General features: G+C 38.5%; 1 protein-coding gene across 1 annotated transcript in view; it reads left to right on the top strand.

Moving 5' to 3' along the window:
- Nucleotides 1-20,285, top strand: part of NCKAP5 (NCK associated protein 5) — a 379,983-nt gene that overhangs the window by 199,324 nt on the left and 160,374 nt on the right. Inside the window, exon 6 of the mRNA XM_036386988.2 lies at nt 6,382-6,515. Within this exon, the coding sequence (XP_036242881.1) occupies nt 6,382-6,515 (134 nt within the window). The remainder of the gene's footprint in view (nt 1-6,381; nt 6,516-20,285) is intronic.

Here is a 20,285-nt window from a genome sequence, read left to right as displayed (position 1 = left end):
AGGCTTGAATACTTTGAATGAGCACATTTATTCATAAGAGTATTGGCATTGACTTTGCTAGAAAAACTAATTTTAATGTGCTTCTAGTAGCTGCTATTTGTTTGCTTCATTCAGTTGTCTTTGTTGTCTACTCTGTGTCTACATTCTCTCTGGCTCGTGGGATGTTGTGTTGTAAACCAGGCTATGAGTCTGTTAAATTATGACTTTTATGGCAAGGTATCAGAGAAACAGCATCAGAAAATGCATTAAAAATAAATACATAAAAACTCAGTTTGGGTTTGCAATAACTTAATTGTACTTCAAACTCTAAACCAAAAAATATTTTAATATTTTCTTCCCATCATTTAAATTCATTGCAAAGTATCTGTTTGAAATCAATATTAATTACACAGAAATTGTGACCCTCTTTAGCAAATGCTTTAAAGTAGTTGTTAAAAATTTAATGTGGAGGTTATTAGCCTGATTTTGGGCAACATTAAGCCTGTGCTAAATATTGTCATGTAGACTTTTTTTGACAAAATATTGGTCCCATGTTTGCATAATTAGCAGCACCATAGTAAACCCTTTCTTATGATGCACAGAGGAAGCAAAGAACAAATTCAAGACCAGAGGATTCTTATTTCTATTTAATCAGTAGCTCTTTCCCCTACTTATAGTATAACCTTAACGATAAGATTTCATGTGTGCCCCTTTTAAGACATTTTTGATATTTGTACTAATCAGTCAGGTTATATCTAGCTGTTCTGAAGAGCTGCTTTTCATAAGAGACAAGGATAAGCTAAACAGAAGGAGGAGAAAGCAGTTCCTAATGGAAGTGTTGGGCTGTCCCTGATGGATTGCAATGCCCTGTACAGCCTGCATGGTGTGTGTGGTATCCCACACCTCTAATTCTTCACTTGCAGTCATCTTGACACACAGACACATTTTTCTTTAACTTATAGATAAAATTATTGATTATGATGGTATGATTTTTTTTTTTTATGTGAAAGATAAATTAACAACTTAAAAAAGAAAATGCTCTGTGTGGTAGGCTGACCTTAGCCTTGGTTCGGCTTTGCTTCTGCTTCCCATCCTCAGCAGGACATAGGGTACAAAAAATTACAAAAAAGTTTGTACACCAAGATAAAGTCAAGGAGATGAAGAATTAGAAATCTGCTTGAGTTACTAAAATGCTTGACCCTAATGAGGAGAAATCACCAAGTAGTTCTCTGAGAAGTATTTTCATGAAGTTGGTCCTGCCATTCTGATGAGACATTTGATGAATTTACCTGCAGTAACAGGTAAAGGAGGTAAAACTCCAAGTCCCTGACTTGGAAGGCTTTAGTGTCATCCATGTCTAGATTTAAAGTTAACAATGAAATAGCCCTGAAATGAAAAAGAGGTAAGACATCAGCATTTCTGTGCCAAACCCTGCTGTGCCACACGTTCCCTCTGTGTGCTGGTGTCAGGCTGTTCAGAAGCAAAGGACCTGTTGTGCATCCCTCACCCCACAGCACCATGTGCATGTCTGCCTTCCAGGCTGCCACCTGCCCCATCCACACTCACAGTTCCTCACTCTCCACACCAGACATTTGCACTCTGGTAGAACGTGGAAGAGCCGGGTGCTGACATTTGTGGCACATCCCAGGGTAATTAAGGGAGACTCAAATGGTTGAGCTCCTCTTGGCAGACACTTGTGTGGCTGCACAGGGGTAGTCCTTAGACTGTGAGCACAGCTATTAACCAGTGACTCTGAGAATAAATGGTGCCTCTTGGTCTCTTCATGGAGTGCTGAGGAACGAATCACATTTTTCTGTCAAACACACGCGTTCCTTCCAATCTAGTTATAAATAGTTCTCACGTGTTTTGTTTTGATCGCGAGTAGCTCAGATTGGATTCCTTCCTTAACTTTTAGAAGATGACTTAACATGAGGTGCATGTCCCTGCCTGGGTGAGGAATGAAACATTTTGACACGAACATTTCCACAGCTACACAAGAAGGAGCTTGCTGAAGTGCAGGCTCTGGCTCAGGAGCATAATGAGCAGCCCCTGAAACTTTGTTCTGTGCTAAAATATTCCGGTACTTGCACGAAAGTATCAGTAGAGTTTGCTAACACTGTCTTTCACTCTAGTTTGTTCACATGAATTTTTTGCCTGTTTGGAAGGTTATCAGGAATTTGACTGGGTGGTGTGATGAAAGTCAGGCTCTCTGGGGAGGCTGAAAAGGGGAAGCAAGAATCAAGTAAAGGTTATGTTTCTAAGAAGGGAAGGGTACAGCTGTGCTGCAGAAGGCAATGAGGGGAAGCAGGGAAAAATAGTTTGAGCTAGAGCTTGTGGAAAGAAGAATCTGCAATTAAAGAGATAGAGGCAAGTGGGAATATATAACTTCATTGGAAGATGGAAATGATTTTTCTAGTGTTAAAATGAACTGAAGCATTTCACATGACACTTTTTTTATTCAACCTTTTCTTCACATAGCATGCTAATTCTATTTCTTTCTATTAAACTTATATTCACTATAAAACCTTTAACCAGGTCTGTTTATTTCTTCTCTCACACCTTTTTTTTTGCACAAGAATAAAGTGGGGTTAGCACAGAGGAGCCTATAAATTTTATTATGTCAGCACAAAATTCCTGCAAAGTTCAGGGATATTTTTTCTTCTTCCAGGAGACAAAAAAAATCTAAAAAATCTCTTTTTAATCCTGGCCTTTCTGTATGTTAGGCTCACTTCTCTCTTCTGACACTTCATTATGGATTTTCTGAGTTTGAATAAAAATCTAGTTCTCTTTTATGGTGGATAAGGTCACTACTGCTGGGAGCTACTTTCTGTATGTAGTATACTTTAGTGTTTTGTGTCCTGCAGACTGAAAACTTCCCAAGTGTGGGTGGTCTCTTGCACCTTTTTCTCCCCACTTCACAGTATTTACTGTCTGTGATCTGGCTGAAAGCAGATCTGCTTTCTGCCTGCAAGAAATGGCAGAAGTGCTACAAGGTTGCCAATAAATTCCTGTGAAGAATCCTGGCAGTGAGGGCTGATGGTGTTGTTGCTGTGCAGATGTCCTGTGGGCAAGTCTTGGCCCCATTCATGCAGGAGGGTTTTGGTAGCTAGGAAGAGAACTCAGGGTTTCAGGGCCATAGGTCAGTGCTGTTGTTTCTGGTCTCATTGCCCTGTGACTGGTTTGTTGTTCATCCCTAAACCTGAAAGGAGCAGGAGTTCTGTACAGCAAAGGTATGTGCTCATATAACTAATAATGTGTTGTAATTCTTGCCCATGAGGTGGCTGAATTGGAACTGGACGTTTAGCTCATTCCAGAAGTTCCTATTGTTTAGGGATTTCATTCCTGAGATGTTATTGTTCTTGTAATGCACATGTGTTGCTCGTTTAAAAGTACTTTTCTTCAGGTAATTCCTACATTCCTTCTTCTTAAGAAGAAAGTCCCCATGTGGATTTGCTGATCTCTTTGTGTAGGATGTGTGTTATCACACACCCTTCCCCATGTGAATAGAAAGAATAAATGGCAGCAACAGCATTCTCTGACCTATCAGCAAGAGGTAAATGAAACTTAGAAATAGCTTGTACAGCTCTTTGACCTGTAGGGAGAGGTTTGGGTTTGTGAATCTGTGCTGTCTATGCAGTTCTCTTCCAGAAGGTGAGGGTTTGTGATGAGCAGGAGCGTGGCTGTAGGTACAGCACAGACCTTCTGCAGGACAGAACAGGAGACTCATCTGCTTTTTAGAGTCTCACTTTTTGTCTGTCCTCCCTGTGGAGATCTGGCTTTGTACATCATGTGGGAAGATTTATTTGGGGACCAGAGCATGGTCAGAATAGCAGACATGCAGAGGTAGTTGCTGTGTAGGTACACACTTTGTGGTAATTGGGAGTGGGGAAGGCCCAGCCTCATCTGTAAACCATGTAAAACATGGTTTTACAGCTGTGAGAAGCAGGAGAACAGCATTGACAGCAATGAGCCATGGGGTGCCCAGGGGCACTGACCAACCACCAAAGGGAACAGAGGGCACACAGGTGCAGTGCATCAACATGAGGGCTGTAAAAGGTTGGGCTAAAGAACAAGAAGGGCAGATGCTTGAAGCTTTTTGATGTGGTATGGTGTTACTCTGTTTGGGTGAATGCCTAAAGCCTTCTGAAACTGTATGATGATGCTCTGTGTATCATTGCTGTCTTGACTGTGGCCTGTGCTGTGACATTGCTGTATCAGAATAAAATCATTGTGGCTGAATAAGATCCTTGTGATGCTGATGCTGACTAAGCCTTGAAGGTGTGGCTGAATCTCTGGTTTGCAATCCACTGTGGTAGTTTAGCTTTACAGTGTCAGGTTTCTCAGGCACAGCCTTGGGTCAGCTTGGCCACTCAGGTGTTCATAGTAGCACCTGAGTTTCCTGCTAGGTGGCTTCTCAGTTCCTGAAGGAACAGCTGCATATTTGGTTTTAAGCATAGTTTCTGTGGACACCAGTATCTTCTGAAAGCTTTTCTTAAGTCCTAGGTGGTAGTTCTATATTTCTTTTATGTCATTTTCCTTGTTACCCACTGATTTGGGTGGTCCTAGATGCCCCTTTAGCAGCAGTGAAGCTTCCCTACGAGAGAAGATGCTGACAGCATTCAGCAAGAGTTCCTGGAGCAGGATCATTTTGAAGTTGGCATTGATGGGATCGAAGCTGGAGCAATACTGACTGCTGTGAATATTCCTCCCAGATCATTAACCTGAGTTAGCCTCTGTGAGCCAAGTGCTGTCTTCTGCCTGGTGCTGAACTCTCTGCTCTTTCTCCTGTGGCAGAAACTGAGGGTTACTCAGCACCTGGCAGGACGTGGCTATGTAACACTAAGGACAGTGATTAGATAATTCAGTTAGAACAATGTATTTATTTGCCAGTAATTTGTTTCTTCTTGTGCAGTTTTCCATTTTCCAGGCATTACGTATGGCCAACCAGACAGAACCTCTCTGTTCTCTGAGTAATTCCCCCTATTTTTTCACAAGCATATAGATATTTCATTTAAACCTTTGCAGCCTCCCTTTGTGGCATCTGCTTATTTATCACTGTCTTTAAGATCCGTTTTCCACTTGGCAATGTTCATATTTTTGGTCCCCTGGTTACTGCTATTGTAAATTATTATCCAGTAAGATTTATAGCTGTGAGATTTGTACAAATAGCCTGTCTCTCCCATTTAATGGCTTCTCTCTAAGTTACCTCTGTTATTTACTAATGAAACTGTATGGTTAATTTTTATATACGTTTTAGCAGGTATGCCATGAAAATTGAGGTCAGACATGGAATTACATCAGGCTGTCTGAGAGGCTGCAGATCTCGCTGCACCATAGGCACGAAGCAGATGGGTGGGGAACCCACTGTAGCTTTACAGTGACCTAAGCTGTTCCTGGACATGGGAACCCCACCACTGACAGAGAATAATGTAGTGCCACGTAAAATCCTTGGGGGTTTTATTGATTTGTTTTCTCATTTAAATTCACAAGGAGGAAATTTAATTTCGCTTCATTTCTGTTTAACAGGGGTCACATGGAAAAGCCTATAAATACATTTTTTTAAATTGCAGTAACATTTTTAATAATTTTAGGTTAATTTTTATGCTACTCTCAAATCATATTTAGCCACTACTGAAATAAGATTCTAAAATCTTTAGGTACCCTTTATATGATTTTTTTTTTGGCTTTTTGTTTGTTTTTTTTTAAAAGGGTTAGGCCATGACATAAATAGATTTAGGATGGTGTGAATTGAGTTTTTGGGTCCTATGTTTTAAGAATTAGCAAAACCCATGTCCTACTTGCCTTTGAGAGCGGTTAGTAACATTAATGACACTTTTATAACTCTTGTATTGGTTTAATTTGTACTCAGATTTTAAAAACGTATTCATTATCATAGTATTTCACTAAGTAAATTCAAATAAACTCTGTTCTGCTGATAGGGATCCTTCTCTCAGCCAAAACAAGAAAAGCAGTGGCTGCAGAATCAGGTTCATTTGCTCCTTGTGAGGTTGAAACATTCAGGGATGGGTGACAAGTTGACCTCTTGATTTGTTTCATTCTTCCTATGTCTGCATTCAAGAAAGATGGGTCACAGACTTCAAATATAATTTTTTTTTATTTATTTGGAATGGAAGTAAAAGAAAAACACTTTGAAGGAGAGGGTGGGTGTTTGTTTTTCAATATGATGACATCCATGAGTGAGCTGAGGAAGGGTAGCTCAGTGTGGTGGGATATTCTGAAAAAATTCTTCCCTCTGTAACATTGCTGTGCAATAAAGATGGCACTGGATTCGTAGGGTGATTGTTTTGATTTTATGATGACTTTTACCAAATTAAATCTCATTTTTTTTCCTAAAAGTGTGGTTTGTGTAAAATTAATGAATAAATTTTTATGGTATTTCAGCGTGAGAAGCTGATACATGAGTTGGAGGAAGAAAGACATTTGAGACTGGAGAGTGAGAAAAGGTTACGGGAGGTGACGCTGGAGTCGGAGCGGAGCAGAGCCCAGATGCGGGGGCTGCAGGAGCAGTTTTCCAGGTATGTACCACCAGTAAACTACATCCAAAAGATGGCAGAAACATCCTTTGGTGCAGGTGGTTTCTGCCTTTCTATGGCAGAAACATCCTTTTCCAGACCTGTTGATAACTCAAATGGATCTAATCTAAGGCAAAACCTGCTCTCCCTCAGAAATTCCATGAACATTACAGCCTCTTGGCTAAATGATTGTTGGAATACTTAAGAGGTTTATGCCCTCATTTTATGGGGTGGTGAAAATTTTCATTTCTAGAGATTTTGTGTTTGCTAGAATTCCCAATAATTTTCTAAGTGTAGGTCTTCACTTCTCAAGAAGTGCATGCCACTGGTAAGTCAGCATGTGGCTGTTTGTGTCTTGGAAGCAAGAATGGGTTTGATCAATCTGAATAAAGAGAGGAAGAAAAAGTAAATCCTTTGGGCAAGCTCATCCTGCTTGGACCTGCTTCAAATCTTTTCCTGCATCTTCCTGAGCCAAAGCTTTGGGCTAGAGCAGAGCTCCATTTACAAGAGAACCAGCTTAGAACAGAGATTAACACAAACCATTCGTATGATAATAGTAAGGATTTGAGTTATTTATTGTTTTCATGATGCATGATGAGATCTTGTACAGCCAATGGATTTTTTTCATTGTTTTGGTCATGTGCACAGAAACAAAACAATCCAAAAAATCAAAAGAGACAATGGAATTTCATGTATATTTTCCATCAAGGCTGAATATTAACTCCTTCCCTTAGCACTGAAGTGTTAAAAGTTCAAGTTCAGTTAATTAAGGTGAAAAAAACTTGGAGGGGTTTTTTTTTATTATTGGTTAGGTTTCTTGGGGGTTTTAGAGTTTTCTGCTTTGGGCATTTTTTGTGGTTTTTTCCTTATTTCCTTGGTGTTTGCCATGCTGCTCCTCTGATTTGAATCTGGGTTTCTAGGCAACACAGCAAAAACCATTGACAGCATTAATAAAATTTGTTCTCCTCTGTTATTTTGTGTTTGGAAAAATTTGCATTAATTCTCTGCAGAATTCAAAAAAACTATTTCAAAAATCCTTAGTGTTCAGTTAATTCTGAAATCTCCATTAAAAATGCTAAGGATATTTCTTTTTTAGTTTTCTGTTTTTCCTCTTCATTGATCCTCGGTTTCAATTTTACTTATTCTGATGAGACTCCTGGAGTAATGTACACAAAATAAATCCACCCCATGAGTATTCCTGGTTAGAATATTTTGCTCTATAGTATATCAATCTTTGTTTAAGGAAGAATTTCCTGGGGTCTTGATTTTAGAACAGTATTATTGCTGCAATAGCTAGAAACCTGTGAAATTAACTTTGGAGGTGATGGAGCCATGGTTAAGAAAAGAAGGGGTGAGGGGGAGCCAGTCTCCAGAGTGATGCTCCCAGTACCTTCATAAAATTTTAACTGATGCATATTCAGATCTTTTCAAGAGAGCTCTTCATTATTCCTGTGGAACTGCAGTGGTCTGATTCATTTCTACTGTGTTTCTGAAAAGAAAAACTATTTTATTAGTCAGGATCCCTGAAGTCCACTATCTTCAAATTAATCCATTCTTTTTCTTTCACTTCTATTTGCAGTTGAGCGTGCTTGGGTCTATCGAGAAGCAGAGGGACACAAGTTCTTAGAATTAAAGTTGTTTGTCTCTTTATGTCTGTCCCTCTGATTTAGATAAAGGTGAAGGCCCTCTAAATCAGCATTATGTTCTTTTTAAGGCTGTCTGCACATTGGCTAAACTGTTTGAAGGCAAACTTAAATATCATCTTTCATTAATGGCAGCTTGGTTAGCCATGTTATTCCAGTGAGGAAAATTCCTGCTGGCCTCATCAGGCTGTGGCTTTATTTTAGTGTAGGCCAGATACTAGGAAGAGAATATGTCACTTAAATATTTTGTTTTATATTACAACATTTTATTATGATGAATATTAAGGGTTATTTTTGCTGATTTTAGTAGAATATTAAGATATTTGCTTATACAAACAGACTTTCTCTCTAAATGAGTCTATTTTTTCTTATCCTGTTTGAACAAACAGTGGAACTGGAAGCTGGATAATCTTGTGCTGCCTAGAGATTCTGTATTGTTTGAAGGATTTGCAACCTTTGCTTAATTTGAGCACAATTAAACAGGACAAGACAAATGATGATGGGAGGAAATGTTAAAAACAAGTGAAGAAGATGACTAGAGAATAATATTTTGGACTCAAACATTCTATCTTTCAGATATGGATATGTAAGAACATATACTACAGCATAAATCTTTTAAGTATGTGTAATTCCTGAACTGAGAGGATTTACCTAGACATTTCTACATGTTTTCTACATATTTCTTTACATTTCAGACTATTTTCTTTGCATGATGGAAAGAATGAAATATAATAGTTGGTGGTAATCTGTAAGTTGACTTTTGTAATCAGGAGAGCAACACTCCCTATTCCGAAATGAAATTGTGGGGAAACTCTAATCTGTCACATGAGCATATGGTTTGAGATGGAGGACTTCAGAAGGTGAGGGGTTTCTTATTGAATGAAGTTTCTCTTGTTACCAAGTAAGCAATATTTCAGCCTAGTAGTTTGAAATAAATCGAAGTTCTCTTTCTTAACACCTGCATAAATCTGCCAGAGCCTTAATGTGACACAGTAGTTAGTTTGATAAATATGTGACACCTGCTGAAAGAGCTTTCAAACTGAAGTTTCTTTTCCAGAATTGTAATGTGTGTCCATGTAGTTTTAAATCTGCGTTTTAATTTTATTAGCAATGAAATATGTTTGAGGTGTGGAGAAACCTTGCAGGAAAAATATTTAATGCTCAAGTTGGGTTTTTACACTGTAGTTGGATGCTGTTATCTTTACATTGCCATAGTATAATCTCGCCTTGAGTTGAAATACTTGATGTTTTCTTTCTTAAACCCACTGAGATCTGTTGCTTCGCTGCCACTGTTAAATTCCATAAGGTTCTTTTTGGCATGGCATTGTACAATTCTTAAATGCACAGAGATCTACCCTATAAAAAGAAATCAGCCCAGTTTCTTCCAAGACAGTGCCATGCAGTCTGAGTTTCCCTTTTTTGTTGTTGTACACTGTGTCTCATTTACCTCCTTGTTGTTGGTTTCAGCTGTGCTTTTCCTGCTTTCAGCATTTTCCTGCAACAGTAGGAACAGAAATACAGCAACTCTGCCCACAGCAGTAGGTGTGATTTATGGTATCATTGTAAAAAGCACACTAATAGACACAATATAAATTGATTGCATTTCCCTGCTGTACATCAGTAAGCAGTAGAACTTGTTGTCTGTGGAATGCATACAGTTCAGGTGACTAAACTGTGATTAAATGTGAAAGCAGTAAAAGTAGCTTTACTTAAGTTACTTTGATCACTATTTTGGTCTGAATGAAACAAGTTCAATAAACACTATTATAAAGTGTATTTGGAAACAGTAATGGAAGACCCCATTATCAAATCTTAAAATCCCTTTTGGGTAAATTTCAAAAACTATTTCAGTTAAAGTTGTGTTGTTTATTGGTACCAATGTCTGTGACTGGAAAATTGCCTCAGGCTTTAAGATGTTATTGGAAAAGTAGGAAATGATCCTTGTTTGATCTACCAGGGCCCTGTGAATGGGATGAGTGCAATTCTCATTAGACTGTATATTCCCCTTCCTTTAGTATTGAGTGTAGGGTTAAGCCTGTTGCTTCTGACAAGGGAAAAATCACTGCTACAACATTTGGCATAAAAGAACAGTGTGGTTGTAGGTTTAGGCACATCCTTCATGTATTTTCCAATTATTGTAATTCCCCTAGCTCCACTCTGTCTTGTCAACAGGTGAGTGGGAATGATAACTGTTCTCCTTGCAGCTGTGATAAGGACATTTTTATGCATTGCATCAGCATGTTGATGTGGAGGCATCACATTGTAATATCCAGGATCTGCTCAATCTGGAGGTCACACCTGCTTTCACCTGTGTGGCCTTACTGCCATGGCTGGTAACCCACACCCAACTGAGGCCATGTCTGGGAAGTACACACCAGCTGAGCTCTTTGGTCACCTTGCCTAATGTCAACCTTTAATAACATTTGATTCTAATTTCTGGGGAGATTAAAATGCTCTCCTGGCAGCCGTGGATGGCATTCCTTTGATTCTGTCATAGCAGGGGTCAGTAGGTGCTCTGTCCTTTTCTCAGAGGGAGATTACAGAGGAAGTTGTCTGCAATTCTCCTTTGTGTAGCTCTGCAGTGACCTCCTGTCATTCTCCCTGCATGGCCTGTGTGTAGGGGTGTTGTACGAGAATTGGGCCAGAGATGGAGTCTGTATCAAAGGCTGACCTTATCATCCTGCCCTGTGGTTTTAGATACCACTGGATTTTATGAGCTGATCCTGTATGAAATGTCATGAGGAGGAGAACGGGTGAGTGAGTGTGACACACAAGTGAGTTCTCCATGTCTGGGGTGTCTCTCCTGTTCATCTTCTCCTGCCTTGCTGCCAGCTGCAGGATGGGCACTGTCAAACATGGGGAAGGCTGGCCCTGAGTGGCTGCCAGGTGCCCGCCCAGCCACTCCCTCACTCACTGTCTTCAAGAGAGCTGGGGGAGAAAAGAATAGCAAAAAAGAACAGGAACTCACTCACCAGTTACCATGAAGGGGAAAGATTTGACTTGTTAAAGACTAATTTAATTTATTGCTAATTAGATATAGCGTAGGGTAGCAATAAACAATGACAAAACTAAAAACATTTATTCCCACCCATACCTTCTTCCCAGGTACAACTTCATTCCTTCACTCTTGGCTCTTCCACCTGAGGAGCAGGGTGGGTGTCAGGGTTGTGGGGGAAGCTGCTGAGCTCTACAAGCCTCAGGACATGGTGTGCATGCTGCTTTGCTGGGGCTCTGACCTACTGCTTAGGGTATTGATCTTACCTTCTGATTAGAATTGACAGAGTTAAAGAATGAAGTTTCTTTTAGATTAACACTGTTGGAGTGATTACATTAGAATTTTTATTTATGTGCATCTACAACACTTAGGTACATATTTCATCTATAACAGTTACTCAGAACTGTCAAGAACCATTCTAAGATCCAGGAGCTTTTGTGTGAATAGTTTTCATCTAACAGAAAATAAAGGAATGGCTTTACTAAACTTGTGAAACTAAGCCCAAAGAGGAGACTGTCTGAAGTTTTTATGGAGTTTGACCCCATCAGTTTCTGGGCTGCTTTGTACTAAATATGCTGGTTTCCTGTTGTTTTACCAACAAAAAGTAAAATGAAAATTTTGTCACTTTTGATACTAGACCCATTTTTTTCCACTCTTTAGTTCAGTGTATGAATATGATGGTTTTGAAAGTACATGCACATGAGAAATACCTTCAATGAGTGTGGTGGCTCAGTTTTCTTCAAAAACAAAGTTGTCATTCTCATATTAGAAACCATCAGGTCGAAATAATACTTTCATACTGAAGCTGAGAAAGAACAAAAGCAATGAGCTCAGAGTGACTGCAGAGAGCAACTGAAGAACCAGGGTAAACCTGAAACACAGAACTCCTGCCAGGACCAGAAATTGTAGCAGATTTTATTGCCTGAAGTATATTGACTTGTGTAGCACTTTCAGAGAGCCAGGGATTGCTTTGCTCCAGGTGTTATTCAAGATGCACAGGAAGGGACCTGCAGTTCTCCATTTTCTGTGGACTCTGAAGGCACTGAGGCTACATGAAGAGCCAGCCCTGTTTCAGTACCCAGAGCCCTGGTGAATCATGTGTGGTATTTCCTGACAGCCCTTAGCTGCTGAAAGCTTCTTGCATGGGACCAGGGAAATTGGTAATTGTATCTTCCAGAGGCAAAAGCATGGTGATCTGTGTGCTCAGGAAATCCTGTGTCTGGCTTGTGTTTGTCTGTGTGCTCACAGGATGCATCATGCTTGTATTTCTGCAAGTTTGCATCTATTGCCTTTTACTGATTTCTCAGACATGAAATTCTGCTTCCTGCTTCATTGGGATAGAAGTCTTCAAGTGTAGTTTATTAATGTAAAAATCAGATCCATCTTTCTGAACCTGAACATGGGAAATTCCTTACTTTAGACTGTGTACCTTTGTCTTTTGAAAAATATCTACATTTCATAATACCTGTATAGCAAAGAATATTAAAGAGGAAATGGAGGAAATACCAAAAAGTGTGGTGATAAAAACCTTAAATCTTTACAGTGAAATAATATTATGGAGAGTCACCTTTGAAACCTTGTTGTCATTTACCTTTTTGAACCCAGCAATTCAAAGAAATCAGTGTAAATAGAAATTATGTCCCCATAAATTGATTAAATTTAAACTAGGTAAGAGCAGGTGAGAAAAAAGGCCAGCAAAGAACAAATGTTCTCTTAGGCTCTGTCATGGATGTCTGCTAAAATAAAAGGCTGTTTGGTTTTTTTAAAGCATCATTTGAGCTACAGGATTGTCCAGCAGAGTTTTTTCTTACACCAACCCAGTAATACCACGTCTCTCTGCCTTCTTGTCCTACCCTGTTGGGTTGTACAATGGCACTTTCTATTAATGATCCCTTCCTGATATGGAGGTTATGGAACAATTTTCAAACCTCCATTGCACAGTCTGGGGTCTTTCCTATGCTCCACTAAGTCACACATGAGATGTCCACACTTTGATTTCTGTGTCCACACTTTGATTTCTTCAAAGTGAGTATTGGCCCTGGAGAGTCGGTAAGACACACACATTTAAAATCAATATCAATAAGACTGATCCTCTGATTTCATGATTAGCTTTAATTGCTACCCAAACCGCATGGATTCATCCCATTTTAGATCACTGATCCTCTCAGACTTGTGGTTTCTTTTGTCAAAGGATTGAAAACCACGCTCAATGTGAAATTTTCAGATTATAGACTGTTCCTCTTTACTAATGGATCAGAGAGAAATGTGAGTTCATGATCACAGTTTTTATGGTTGTTTTCCTGCTCGATGCTTGTGGTGGCTTGTTTTAGTAATTTTTCTGCACTATAAAACTTGTAAACTGTAAATGTAACATTAATGGGCAGTGGTGTGCATTCAGATTGATGGTGGTAGGCACAGAGCAAATTAAACCATGAGTGAATAATATGATTAAAAAGCTGACATAAAGTCAAATGATCTTCATAGTTATACTTCTCTTTTATGAACATGATTGGAATCTTCAAAGGTTCATTGGTTGACTGAGTCTATGTTTTACCATTACAGTTTTACATCAAACTAAACCAGGGAGCCTACATTCCCATTTTAATTGCAAGCAGATAAAAGTCTGATGCTGAAAAGTGCTCATCCTTTTTAAGATTCTGGGGTGACTTCTGTGATTCTGATCTAGTGGGTGGCATCCCCTGTCCATGGTGGGGGAGTTGGGAGTAGGTGATTTCTGAAGTCCTGTCCAACCCAAACCATTCTGACCCAAGCCATTCTATGATTCATCTCTCATTAAGGGCAGAAGGAAAAGTGTGTTCCAAGTACTTTTGGGAGTTTAGTACCTTAAATAGTAGAAAGATACCAATTTGTGGGAAAGAGGAGAAGATCATGAAATCCTGACTGTTGTCTCTCTGAGTAGAGTAATAGAGGAATACTTAGTTTTGTCTCAATTTGTAGCCAAGTTTTGGAGTATGTATGAGGCAGGGAGGAGAAAAGGCCTTTCACAAAAGTACTCTAAAGGAAAGTGGTACAAGAACAGTACAGAAAATGGGCACAAAGGTGTCCCTGTCTGGATACCACCTGTTGTACCCAAGATGGGCTCTTTAGACTGGGACTTCTGCTCTTCTCAGCAAGAAACTTCTGTAGAATCATATCTTTACCACAGTTTGCATAGCTGGCTTTCTAATGCTGGTAAAGAGCTGGTCCTTGAATGTGACCAATACATAATCTGCAAATATAATCAGTTTTTCATCCTGCTCTGCATAACCTTTTAATTATCTCCACTAAGTAATGAAAATAGAATTATTTATCTGCCTGACTTGAGGTGGTAATGCGTTTTTTCAACCTAGTAGCAATTCGTAGTCTGCATAGATTGGATTGTTTCACAGGAGAATTATTATGGTAATTTTAATTTTATCTTGGAACTTGTAATTATTCCACAATATTGTTCTAATGTAACAGGTTGTGCAGCAGTTCATTTGTTTTTAAGTGCTCAAATTTGGACAGGGCAACTTAAAAATTTAGTTTTAATCTTATTGTTTTACCAAAACATTTTGGGTCTGTTTGCCTCTGTGCACACATTTCAATTATCATTATTAAAGGTTGCAGTGACTATAGTTAAAGCTGAAAAGATATTGTGCTAGATGCAGACTCTTGTGGAGTTTTGCTTCTCAGGGTATATGATAAACATTAAGAGAACAGGATGGAATTTTTTCCTTATATTTATTGGTTTATAGACCTAGTTCTTCTAATTATTCATGCCTTACTCTGATACTACATTTTCATGGTTACTCTACAAGTCTGTCCTCAGGGATTTATCTCCTGAATGCATAAGGAGTTTGTTTCAGCTGCACGGATGTTGCTTGTTCATTTTCTTGACATATATCATATAGAGGAGAAAATGGGATTTGAAAAAGAAAAGATGCATTGTTTTAGTCCATCAGTATCTGCAAGGACAGCTGTGAGGTCCCTCTTTTGATTCTCCCAGATTTAGATCTACACTTAGTAGAGGGAATATCACTGGCAAAGAAACAGGCAAGAATGAAACACTGAGGGACAAATTGAACAGTTTTAAGTCATCTGACATGATTCAAACTATTCAAACAATTAAGGAAGATTGGTGGACCAGATCCCCACGAGCTCCTGAAAGGTGCCAGGTAATTGCACCAAAAATGCAACAATGAGAGTAAGGTATGTCTGGCTTGTGGCAGAAAGGCATCTCAGTAATTACTGTGGGCTTTGCCTGTAAAACGGTTAATTGCTACCATCTTGATCATTTTTGCAGTATCATTAATCATCCTCAACTTACATAACTAATATTGTTATAACTCCTAACTCTACAGGGATTCTGTCACCATTTAGTAACAATAACTGTCTTCTATTTCAGATAGCTTCTATTGTAGAGCATTGCCAAAAATCTTAATGTGATTATCTTTGGTCATAATGTGTGCTTCAGTTTGCAGATACTGTAAGCAAATGTAGATTGATTTGAATGATTGTTTCAGTTTAATGTGGCTTTAATTCTCTGTGTAGTGCCTGCCCCATAATCTCAAATTTTACCAATTGGGCAGTACTGTACCCTTCAGTCAAGCTGTGTGTTAAGTATCATTAATTAAATATGTATTTCAGAAAACATCCATCTTCTAATCATGCAGTGTAATAACTACAGATAGGTTATCCTGAAAACATTGTCAAAAGGATGTCAGTAGAATATTGTATTGCATCAAACAATGAGCTCCTCTTGTGACAACCAGATAATTAGGGATGTGCTGCAAAAGGATGCTGAGAAACTGCAAATCCAGTTCAGAACAAGTCACATTGTAGAAAACACTTTTAGCCCTTTAGGATGTTGTTGCATACTCTTAGTTTACGTTTTACCTTAGAGAAGATTTTTCTTTTGCTTCATTTTGTTCCATGATAATTGAATCCCAGTTCAATTGCTTTCTAGGAAGATAAGGGATTTTACTCTTCTTGGTTCTCACCACCACTCCAGATATCAAGGAAGTGGCATGCAAGGGAAGAGCTGCATTTGTCATGAGAAAAGGGGTTAGGTGGAGATGTGGGATCATGAGACTTAATACTGCATGGAACAGGGATTTCTGTAGTCTTGTTTGGCACAGGAGGTTGTGCTGCATTTTAGAACTTGACATACCTTTTTCTGCAAGTGTTTCTGTTCTTCGATATCTGTGGGATTTAATTTTCCATTTTTCCATGTCTGTACATAGCAGAGAAAGGTGTGCATCATGCCAAAACTGGAAATCCAAGCCAGTTGTGTGTTTTCAACTGAGCCTTCATTCTCTAGGAGTACAGATTAGATTATTAAACTGTATTATCAGTGTCTGCAAGCTGCAGTCTATTAATTGAATGAATGTGGCACGAGTCGAGACACTGCCTCACCTGATCAGAAGGAAACTGAAAATTTTCCTGTCTTTAGCTGTAAGTTTCATCCTTCCTCCTAAAGCCTTTTTGTAGGCACTGAGTTGATTATGCTTTTATTGCTGTGCACTGTCTTCATCTGGAAGATTCCTTCCAGTTTGTGTCTACTAACCATGAGAAAGCTGATCCTTTATAGGTCACATATTGATTATAAGCAAGTAACAATGCCCTTGTGTATATTGCTCTTTACTGGAAAAATCAGTAACAAAACAAAGTTCTGACCAACACTACTACTTTATGAAAGGCAGGTAAAGGCAGAGCAAGGTAATCAGTAGATTAAAAAGCCAGGGACTTGATTGATTTAATTACAGTCAATATTACAGCACATCAAAGTGAGTTTGTGTTAAAAGTGGTCTACAGTGGAGATCCCTCCCATTGGCTTGTTGAGTGCAAGTGTATCTCATCTTATGAATTCTGTTAAAGGCAAAGTATTTCTTTATCTTCTCAAGTACTCCAAATGTGTGCTGCTGCTATGCTTTTATTCTCAAACTGTGCAGAGAAAAACCACAGAACAATCCCGCTGTCAATGTCTTCCTTAAGAGGCAAATGTCTCTCAAATTCTATTCTTACTTCATAGTCCTGGCTGTTCACTGAGAAAAGAGCTTCTTTTGTCTAAGCCTAGGCAGTAGTGTATAGTGGGAGGGTCTCTTATATTGGTGTGAATTTACTGTAAAATGTTAAAAAAATGCTGAGTTTCAAACATTTGGATTTGTTTCCGAAATATTTGTTGACAATTTTAGTGTGTACTGGGGAGAATAATGGGTCACTGGTTTCACTAGTTTTGTACTTGAGTGAGTGTCCTTGTGAAAATATTTAAAATAGTCTGGGTTTCATTCAGCTGAAATTTATAGCATTGCAAAATAATGAATGATATTTTCCTGTTCTAGACTTGACTGTGTTTCACTTTGAGCCCTGTGCTGCATATTTTATGACATATTTAGTGTTTATTGCAGTGCTATATGTGTATTCTCAAGCAGTGTGTAATAGTACAATTATACTGGCAACTGCAGTGTGGAACACGGGCACCAAGATCCATTGTAGTGCTGGCAGGATGAGAAATGTCAATTGAGGCTGTCATAAGAGGTTTCCTAATCCTGCTGAAATAAAGAGTGAGATTCTTTCTGAATCATTGCCATCTGGAGTATATGAAAATTTGAAATAACCTTTTATCATTAGGTTGGCACATGCTATAGAACAGTATTGGCATTGATGGAGTCCTAATGAAATGAAATACTTTGCTATGAGAAAAATTCACTGCTTCATTATTTTGTCTAGGTTCTTCAAACCCTCCCCCCCCCTCCATTTATGAAGGTTATTGAGTAGTTAATAATGTTTTGAATCTAAAAGATACAGTCTCTGTTTACAATAATCTGGCATTTTAATGTGGATATTAATCTAGTTACAAATACAAACCAACGTGCCTGTGGTGGAGAACAATTTGTAATTCATACTATAACCAGGTAATTTAGTTCACTTTCTGTATTTTCTTGACTTGCTCTACTTATTTGATAGGTGTTTGTTGCCCAGAAATTTTTGTGCCTAAATTAGGTCAAGAAGCTTTACCTTGTCAGGAACAATTGTGGCACATACTCCTTCCATGGTCTCACCATGCCTACTGTAGAATATTTGTGTCCAGGTGTTGCACACCTGTTCTGTACTGAGCTCTTCCTATTTGTAGCACATATAAATACTGCTCAGTTTCTGCTCTTCTATCAGGTTATTTTTACAAATATATACTGACTAACACCAGCAGAGTTTCTGAATGGCCATTTTTCTAATTCTTGCATTCAGAACAGACTGATATTTGCTGAGTTTGTGCTGTTTGGGAATGCTCTTGTGATTAGTCATGTTTCTGGTTAAATGTACTGATGCAGTGTTGGAATCTTGGAAGCTTCTTCTTGAATCTTTGGTCTGTGCCTTGATTCTCATTTTGAAGGGTTAATCATCATGTTGTTCAGAGAACTAGATGATGGTCCCCTTCACTGTTCAGATTAAACAGTATAAAATCTGAGAGTTAGTGCTGGATTTAGAACATGAAGGATTAGGACTGTTTAACTAATTCCTTTGAGGATGTGATTTCATTCTGATGCTTAAGTTGAAGTGGGCCAGTGGTTTTTTTATCCCATAGATAAAAAATAGTAGATAAGAATATATTTTATTTTAAGCATCTTGTTTAGTCTCTGTATAGTCTTATGTAATTCTAACAGAAATTTGTGTCCTGCAGTATTGAGATTAATTTAATGCTTAAAGAGTGCCAGCCAATTCTTGTGCTAGTTCTGCTTATTTCTGCTGCACAGACAAACCCAAAACATTGCTGGTTATTCTGTAAATTATATTGCTCTTGATTTCATAAATGCATTGGGATTAAATTTAAAAAATCATGAGTATCATCTTTTATTTCCTAATGTTTTGTATTCAAAATTTTAGTTAAACCTCTAAATGTATCTACTGTTGTGTGTACATACCAGCAATAGTAATGCAAGTAATACACACGAGTACATTTTAGTTATTCTGAGAGTTTACTTGATTCACCTGCTTTGTTATAATTTTCCAAGACAAGTGCAGGTTTTACAGTTAGCTAATAGCCTGTGAAGCTGCAGAGATAAATTAAAAAAGAAAAACAACACTCCTTCTCCCACCAAAATATTTCAGGGTAAGTCCAGATTGGGGTGGTAGCTGATCTGTGAGTGTTCATTGAGTGACACAGCACCAGAACTGGTGTCTGCATCAGTGTATCCTCCATTCCCTGCTCCCCCAAGGAATATTCCCTGGACTGCAGGGAGCTCCTCAGTGCAGGGCTGCTGGTCAGGATTGACACCAGCTCCCTGGTTGTTTGGGCTGCAGCACTGCTTGGGGTGAAGAAGATGCAGATCCTGCAGAAATGACACTCAAAGCATGTTGGGAAGAGAAGCAGTGCTTTCAAGGAGAGATAATCTCACTGTCTGAAATTTAAAATCTACATTTGAAAAAAATTTCATAAATGGTAATAATCGCTTCCTTGCCCTCCTGGTCCATGGAAATAGAGATTTGTAAAGATTGGTTGTGTTTTGTGTTGCAGAAGCTGATACAAGTGTAATAAACAATATGATCTAATAATTCAGAATACTCATAGCTTAAAATTTTTTGTTTCTGACCTGAAGAAATATTTGTGGAAGCATGTTTCACTCTATTTTTCTGTTCCTAAATCAGTTGGCTTTAAAAGAAGATTATGAAAATGATTCAAAATCTCTTGGGATTTGTTTCTCTGTTGTCTTCTAAATGAAAATAGTGACGTTTCACAGCCAAACAACAGATAAATTCTGAACAATTCACTAACTACTATTGCTGTGAAATTATATATGGAATTAAGAAATAGGATGGGAAATATTTAAACAGTGAAAGAAAACCTTGATAACTGAAAATCTGGTCCATCTACCAGGTGAAAAAAAATGCACAAATGAAAAGACAGAAATGAACTCTAAACAGATGTCGAGTCTTTCACAGACAGATTGCATTTAATGGAAGCCATAAAAATGTTTCAAGTGGCTACTGACCCCATTATTTCTAACCCCATGCTCAGTGGCTGATCATCAGACCTGATGTCTTTGAGAGTAGTTGTACATGGATGCTTACATAAAATCTGCCTTGTGGACCTCTGGGGTAACCCAGCATGTGTTTTGGTGCTGTGTTCCTAATGATGAGTGGGTAACAAAAAAACAC

This window comes from Molothrus ater, chromosome 7 (assembly GCF_012460135.2).
Source record: "Molothrus ater isolate BHLD 08-10-18 breed brown headed cowbird chromosome 7, BPBGC_Mater_1.1, whole genome shotgun sequence".
NCBI lineage: Eukaryota > Metazoa > Chordata > Aves > Passeriformes > Icteridae > Molothrus > Molothrus ater.
The sequence above is the reverse complement of the archived record's forward strand: the minus strand, read 5'-3'. Positions and strand labels throughout refer to the sequence as shown.